At 39.4% G+C, this 8,505-nt stretch overlaps 1 protein-coding gene across 1 annotated transcript; it reads left to right on the top strand.

Annotated features, from left to right (window-relative positions):
* Positions 1-476: 476 nt before the first annotated feature.
* chrne (cholinergic receptor, nicotinic, epsilon) lies at positions 477-7,503 on the top strand. Its single transcript, XM_054626402.1, has 12 exons — positions 477-624; positions 3,177-3,310; positions 3,531-3,575; positions 3,751-3,860; positions 3,974-4,129; positions 4,335-4,432; positions 4,512-4,712; positions 5,244-5,358; positions 5,538-5,652; positions 5,747-5,954; positions 6,248-6,381; positions 6,534-7,503. Exons 1-12 carry the CDS (start codon positions 477-479, stop codon positions 6,699-6,701), a joined length of 1,632 nt encoding a protein of 543 aa, XP_054482377.1. The 3' UTR covers positions 6,702-7,503.
* Positions 7,504-8,505: the final 1,002 nt, after the last annotated feature.

The following is an 8,505-nucleotide window of genomic DNA, read 5'->3' as shown; positions in this document are numbered from 1 at the left end:
AAAGGTCTGATGATCAGTGTTTAGAGAGACAACCAGCTCTTAAACTCTAGCTACATATATTTGCATGCCAGAGAAAAAGTGCCATACTTTAGACCCTCGGAAATCTTGTTAAAACTTCTGCACATACTCATAATCCTTGAATTTGTGCAGATTATACAGATTTTGCCTATTTTGTAATTTCCCTTCTGTTGATGGCTTATCTGCAAGCATACATAGAGTTAATATATAATATATAATATTTTACATACTGCTGTAGAGTAGACATAAGCTGGCTTTTTGTGGACATCAGTGCACAACACCATGCACTTGATTTGTAAACTTGCTTGAAATTTGGCATACAAGGTAACCGGATATAAAATGTTTTGGTTGTATCTCTTCTTGTATATACTTAGTGCGCTGTCCTCAGGGATCCTCTGTTTCATAACCCTGTCCCATGATTATGTATTACTTTAAGTAAAGTCAATGCAGTTTATAGGATGAGCACAAACAAAGTATCAGGTAAGGCAGAGCGTCGTCTGTGTCTTGTCGTGAGAGCAGCCGTACTGGAGTGTGTAAAGCTGTTCTGCTCGACACAGATGAGGTTCTGCAACAGGAAGGTAACAAAGGTCCGCAGTGGAAGCAGAAGTGAGAGCCTCCATGTGATGGAACTTTGAAAACATATGATTCTACAAATCCATTTGGCCACTCAGGAGGGAGAAGGTATGATGAGTTGCTCTCGACAGCTGTGGACAAATCCTCCTGTCCGTCTTCTTGGCAGAGGTCACTGGAGTAGTCTAAACATTCCTCAGTGACAACAGAGACCCTGAAATGTAGACCTCTGGAAGGCATTGGAAATAAGATTCAGGCCGTCCAGGAGGAACAATGCAGACACTGTCCAAGACAAGCTTTGTACACCCTTACTTATACACACATTGCCGTTGCGATTTACTTAGGAAATTGACATTATAACTGTCAAATGCAAAACTTGAGATGAGGCTGTTATCAGCCATTTGATCTTTGTACACTTATAATTAATCATAATAATTATCAGCTTTATTGGTCACTTTGAGCAACAGCTGTACTTATAATCTTGATATTAAATAACTCAATCAAGTTGTGATAGTAGTTCTGATATTGGGAATAAACTCTTCTCTTTCAGTCCTCACTGAGTTGTGATGATCAGACAGTGATATTTAGTGGACTGGAAAGCATCTGACTGCTAACAGGCCTGAGATGCTGAACTCCTTGAAGGAACGCTAACTGGAAGATGGACAAACATGTTTTTCTTCTTGCTAGATTAAATGGAATTGTCTTTGCTCCTTATGTTCAAAATGTTTTCATGAATATGAGTGTGCATTGGACATGGCACACGGTCAACTAGGGTGAGTTTGGCTTGCCTTTACCCCAGACAAACAGTGATGTAATGTTTACCTGTCTGGCCACGTTGTTCTGACCCGTTGTGTGTTGTGCGCTCTGGTCACATTAAAGGGTGAACTCAGGTACATCACATATATTTTCTCACTCACAGCTAGTGATTTTATCTGACAAAGTTCTGAGTGTCCAATCCATTTGACCATTTTGATCAGCCCTGCGTCCCGTCGGTGGTCACATGCAGGCTATGTAGCTTTCCCATCATCCCTCTCCAGTTTGTTTTTGGCCTAATGTGAACTTTATGCTTCTGACGTATTCAAAAATACATAATCCCTGATCAGTGTTATTTGGCTGACTGAACTTAATTTAGAAGTACATCACATATTGTATATTTGTCACTCTACCATTGTAGAGTGCAACCCTGTTTCATAAAAATGTACATTCCCATACAACTAGACTGCATTCAGGCTGCAGTGCTGTTGTAATAGTCTTTGCAGCTGTCCATCATTACAAGCCTGTTCTCCTATAATATACTTAAATCATTGAGAGCTATTCTTCTGAATTATTATAAATACATTGTAGCAACACCAAAGCAGATACAGTAAGAAGGCTGTCATGCGATCAGTCTATACGTACCTGTCACAGACATCTGAGCATTGCAGTGATTTTTCATAGTTTTTTGTAGTAGGCAGGGCTTTCAACATTCTGTCTACATTTCAAAGACCATTTTAAGGTCTTTATTACTTTGTATGCAACTCTTAAAATCTTCCTATTAGGGATTGTTGTTAGATAAGTTTTCCTCCGTGTTGAAAGTGGAGGAAGTATGGATCTGTTTACACATTCAAATGGATAATGGCCAAAAGGGAAGCTTCAGTGCTGCTGGATTTTGATGAACAGGAATTACAATTTTTGTTATGAGTTATATTTAACAATAGTTAATCATTAACAACTGGCAAACCCTTGGAGAGTGAGAACTCTCCACAGTGTCATCACACCGCCCACTACACAGATTGTCCCACGGTAAAGTTACAATTACAGCTCAGAACAATGTGACATGTTTGCTCCTGATTGGACCAGGCAGACCTGGGAATGAATCGATCACTGGGGACGACATCTTTACTGATTTGTAGTATGTGTCGCATCTTTGCTTAATGATGGAATTGATGATTATTGTAGATGACCCGCGGGTGACTTAAAAGTGTCCTAGTTTAGAGTTTCCCAGCTGCTGTGTAATCTGAGCTACGGATAGTGACAGCTGGGAGGGAAGAGGCAATGCGTCGGAAATAACCTCTGCCTTAGTCTCTCTTCAAGTTTATACTGAAATTTAGTGTAGCGGAGAAGTACAAAGAGATGGCATTGTTGCCTTTAAGTGCTGTTCTGAGCAGGTTTACTAGTCTCTAGACTCTTCATACACATGATATCACATGATGTCAAGTCGGTTTAAAACGTTTGTGCCCATAATGGTTTTTATTTTTATTTTACATGTTTAAACATACAGTAAAGGTGTTTCTAAGTACAAACAAAAAACGTATTTTGCATTTGCCAAGAGCATTTTTCTTTTAATTATGTTAAAGCAACTATCCAATCAACTATTCACAAGATTGGAAGGTAATAAAAATATTTATGATCACAGGATGTCAGTCTTAATAATTGAGAATACAGATTTACACATTTAAATAAACTGACCCAAACTTAGTTTAGCTTTCAGACTTATTACTCTCCAAGATGTTTCTCATCCCCTCCCGTCGAGAAATATTTATCAGACATAATTCCATCACATATGTACGTTAACTCACTCCATTTTTCTCATCTTTGTTTTCATACAGTGCAGTGTAATGAGGAGTCCAAGCTGATCAGCGACTTGTTCACAGGCTACAACAAGAATATTCGCCCAGTGGTTTCACCTGAAGACAAGTTGGATATTCAGATCAAGCTGACCCTCACTAACCTCATCTCCCTGGTGAGAGCAGGCTCTCGTTGCAACAAAGCCTGGCTGCAACATCTCCAAACAGCAAATGTATACAATTCTGAGAAAGTAGTTAACCATTATTCCCACAGGACAATAAGCACTTTGGCCAGAGCAGAATACTGGCTGTTGGGTCACTGGGGTATTAACTTAGCATGGCATGATCTACATCTACAGCTCATGTATTCACACTGCTTCTTCACTTATACCACAGAATGAAAAGGAGGAAACGCTTACGACCAATGTGTGGATTGAGATTGTGAGTTTTCCCTCTCTTCATACTTATGTTTGTTGTGTTGTTCGTACAAAACATCCTGGCAAAACTTTTGGGAGTAATTTTGTATTGGGCATTCTGTCCTGCTCATTTATTCAGCCCTCAGTTTTGTCTCGTTTTTAAAGTCACTGGTGACCTTTCTCTAAAATGTCATCTACAGCAATGGACTGATTATCGCCTCTCCTGGAACGAATCTCGCTATTTTGGCATCAATATTATTCGTGTTCCATGCAAGACTGTTTGGCTCCCTGACATTGTCCTGGAGAACAAGTAAGGCAGTTACAAAGAGGAGTGACGTTGTGCATTTTTTCCTTTTTATTGTCATCATACATAATCTAGTCTGGTGTCAAGCTCTTTCTGTTCTTTAACCTCAATCTCTGCAGCATTGATGGCAAGTTTGATGTGGCTTACTACGCCAATGTGTTGATCAGCAGCGATGGTTGGATGTACTGGCTGCCTCCTGCTATCTATCGCAGCACTTGTGCCATTGAAATCACCTACTTCCCATTTGATTATCAAAACTGCACGCTAGCATTCAGGTGAGGGACAATTATATCATTCCAATATATATAGAATATATAACTGCTGATTTGTTAGTTAGTTTTATTTCGTACATGGCGCCTACATGGGTTAAACAAATAGCCAAACCCATTAGAGGGCTACTAACATGCTCATAGAACTGGAATTACATCCAGGTAACAACCATTTCCTGTTCTGTTCTATCCTCACTGCCACGACCCCTAGATCCCAGACGTACAGTGCCAATGAAGTGGACCTCATCCTGGCTGTGGTAGAATCAGAGACTATTGAGTGGGTGGACATTGACCCCGAGGCTTTCACAGGTACAGTGCATCCACATTCAATACTCCAATTTCCAAAGCACACAATTCCTCTCCGGCTCATTGTGTCTTCACCCCTCAGAAAACGGCGAGTGGGCCATAGTCCATCGTCCAGCCAGGAAGATGATCAACACACGGTACTCCCCAGACGACCTGGAGTATCAGGAGATCCTGTTCAATCTGGTCATCCAAAGGAAGCCCCTCTTCTACGTCATCAACATCATCCTGCCATGCTCCCTCATCTCCTCGTTGGTGGTGCTGGCCTACTTCCTACCTGCACAAGGTCAGTAAAGCCGTTGTCTAATTCCCTAGAGCTGTTAGATTATTATTGTTTCAGATGGGGCGATATTACAAGAATGTTATAAAAATATCAAGTCTCATAATTTTTTATAATTTGGATTTAAAACAAAATAATAATTCATTACTTACTCTAAATCTGACTATAATAAAAAAGACCAGAATTTAAAGGTTGTTTTTTTATTGAATGTTTTATATAAGCAATAAATCAGAGTAAGTATAGTAAGGAAGTATGTTGTCAGAAAAAGTCTGAAGTGAACACTGGTATGCCTATGCAGATTTGTTTTCAGTGTAATGATTTATCCCTACCCCTAACTGAAGCCAGATGCTATTGTGTTATATCATAACTGCTGTATATAAAAGGCCTTTATAAATATGCTACATAGAATTATTTGCTGCTATAATAAAGTGCCTGAGCACAGAGAATGTACTGAGATAATTGGATCCCAAAGCTGGTGTGTTTTTTTCTATTCGCTCTGTTCCTCTGTCTCCTAAGTCTCTGTTGTCTCCTCCACAGCCGGGGGACAAAAGTTGACTGTGTCCATCTCCGTCTTGCTGGCTCAGACTGTCTTCCTCTTTCTTATTGCCCAGAAGATCCCTGAGACTTCTCTCTCGGTCCCTCTCATCGGCAAGTGAGTCTGTGTGTGTTCTCTGCTGACCTCTGCTGGGCCTTACTCTATGCTGCTGTAAGCCTGCAAATTTCCCCGCTGCGGGACTAATAAAGGATTATCTTATCTTATCTCTTTTTTTATTTTTCTTTAATCCATACAGTTTGAGTCTCCAACACAGATCTTCTCTTTGTCTCCCTCAGGTACCTGATCTTTGTGATGTCTGTCACTACTCTCATTGCTACCAATCAAATTGTGGTGCTGAACTTCTCCCTGCGTAGCCCCAGCACTCATACCATGTCAAATACCATCAAACATGTAAGTATATTCCATGCAGAATTTAGTTAAATTTGTCTATTGAAGAGATAATTTGTGTGAACTTACTTCTGTTTTTCTTCTTTGCCTCCCTCAGGTGTTCCTGGAAATGGTACCTCGCTTCCTGGGCATGCCTCCACTGGTGGATGACAGTGAGGTGACAACCGAGGTGAACGGAGTGAGGGAGCGGCGGCGCAGCTCCTTTGGCCTCATGCAGAGAGCGGAGGAATATGTGCTGAAACAACCTCGCAGTGAAATGATGTTTGACAAACAAAGAGAGAGACATGGTCTCACACGATCCATCGGTAAGATGGCTATTTATAAACCTATGACCCAGCTCTTAAATCTAACCAGCCATCTAGTCCAAGTCTGATTTCTGAACACATTGTTTTTTTGTATAAATATCACAATACAAAGGTTGTTTCTGTGTAGTTTGTACCACATTTATTCATATCCTTATATTAGCCATTTATTTGTTTATTACAACTGTATTGTTTTTAGTTATTTTTGCCTCATCCCCATCAAAGTTGCTTGTATCTGGCTTTTGTAATGCTATGGCATACAATTGTCTGACTCTCAGTGTCTCCTTCCCCCCTAGTGGATAATATGGATGTCAGTAGCACAGCCAACCTGTATAAGAGTTTGGCCCAAGCTGCACCCGAGATCAAGCAATGTGTGGATGCCTGCAACTTCATTGCTGAGAGTACGAGACAACAAAATAACATTGGATCTGTGAGTGTCACTTTAAACTTTTAGCCAACATTGGTGCGATTTCAATTTATTTTTGTGAATGTTTTAACTGGTTTCATGTTTTCCTATCTATAATTGTTTTAGGCTAGTTATCTTAGTTCTTTAATCATTATTGGCTTGACTTCCAAATACAGGAAATTGAAAGCTGGGTACTGATTGGGAAGATGATCGACAAGGTGTGTTTCTGGGCCGCCATTCTTCTCTTCATCATTGGCACAGTGTGGATCTTCTTAACAGGACACTTCAACCGGGCACCTGAATTTCCGTTTCCGGGGCAAAGCAAAAAATATGTTCCAAGTTAAAAAACAAAACAAAAAATACCCTATTGCTCTGATTAAACCTCTCCAAGGGTCATTGTGCCTCATGCTATCTATAAGGCTGAGCGATCTTGGTCATTGAGTCCCAGGCTCAGATTCAGGGTTAAGTTAGCAGACTTGAATAACAGAGATTTAAGAACAAATCTGTCTGTGTTCATGTTCACAGCTCAGAATTATCTTTGTGAACACTTTTCAGATAGCTGAGGGTTTTCATTCAAACTTGCAACTTAGTTAGAACCAAGTTCTTCATTTTAGTGTAAGTTGTTTGGATGCATACATTAAATGGGTGGAAACGGTGTAGTTAGAAATAGTGATATTTTAAATCATCATCATTACCAAGTACAACTAATATTTGTTTTGTGGTATAAAAGACTAGGTCAAAGCAAGTTCAGACTTCAGGTCAGAGGTGTGTTTAAACTACTACAACTATGACGGCAGTATGTACAGTATTGCATGGATCCATAAACACTTTGTATAACTGGATTCATAGATAGTAATAAAGATGGTTCTTTAACTGATTAACTGATTTTATTTACATGTGATGTGCTAAAGTTGTCACTCTTTCATGGGCTTTTAAGAATCGTCCATGTATCACACTGCAAAACATATCTGATAAAGTCTGGAGAAGTTTCCCTGCATGTGCTATGTCTTATATGTGGAGAACCTGTACATGTAACTTGAGCCAGCAAACTCTGAATGAATCAAAGCCTTATTCTTCTTACTATGATTTATTTATTAGAAAGTCTTGTTGGGGTAGAAGACTTTGAGGGACATTGTCTAGATTCATTGTGCCATGTTTTTTTAAATAAACGTTTTATTTTGTGCATCGTGACTTGCTTAATCAATTTATTGCAAAGTTTAAGCTGTTTGAAAACCCCTCAGAAAAGAGAGAAATGATAATTGGCAGTCACAGAAGCATTGTGGTTAAATAAGCTTTGTGTATGTCTGCGGGTGTTTTTCAGTTACCAGTCTGGTTTCACACTCCCATGTGGTGTTAACATGTATTACACCAAATTAGAAATTCTCCCAGTAACAGCCAAGAAGAGTCTGAAACTATCACAATGTTTTGCTTATATCTTGTAAGTACTTTATGTTATCCTATAATTTATTTTACCAGTCCACCTCAGTCAAAGTTTTCCACTAAACAATAAGTCTGTTTATATGTAGGCCTATGTATCATCTCATTGAGCTTACAGGTCGACAAGTTCAATAAGTGGGGAAACACCACAAAAACAAATGTAACAACATAAGTGGAAACATGTGAGTGACCTTTGGGAGGATATTAAGAGATTAGTAGTACTAGTGGAATCAAAGAGTTCAGACTTTAATTTAATCAACAGCCTTGATAAGGCTCTGTTGGGAACTGATTTGAATTTTCAGTGATTGTTTAGTGACAAGCAAATCACTGTCCAGAGTAAACTCAGTTTGCATGTCATTACATTCTTCACAGAGTAGTTATCAGTCTGCTTCTCCTGTCTGCACGTGGTGATGTAGTTTAAAACAGTAGCATTAAGCTTCACGTGTGCGGATGAATACATAATAACTATAAGTGTTAAACGTTGAAATTATAATATGATTTCCCAGAAGAGCTTTTCTTCTACATGTTGTGGGAATGTTCCACCTAAGCTAGCTGGCACGACATGTAAATAGTTACTACTTCCGGTGAGTCCACCTTTCTTTAACGCTAAAAGCTTCTAAAGGTTGTGTCGGTCCTTATATTTGCATATAGTCCGTAAAGTTAACCCTACCGCCACCCACACAATACAAAGCTGCTTCTGAAACCACACAT

The sequence above is a fragment of the Anoplopoma fimbria genome, chromosome 24 (genome assembly GCF_027596085.1).
Source record: "Anoplopoma fimbria isolate UVic2021 breed Golden Eagle Sablefish chromosome 24, Afim_UVic_2022, whole genome shotgun sequence".
NCBI lineage: Eukaryota > Metazoa > Chordata > Actinopteri > Perciformes > Anoplopomatidae > Anoplopoma > Anoplopoma fimbria.
The sequence above is the reverse complement of the archived record's forward strand: the minus strand, read 5'-3'. Positions and strand labels throughout refer to the sequence as shown.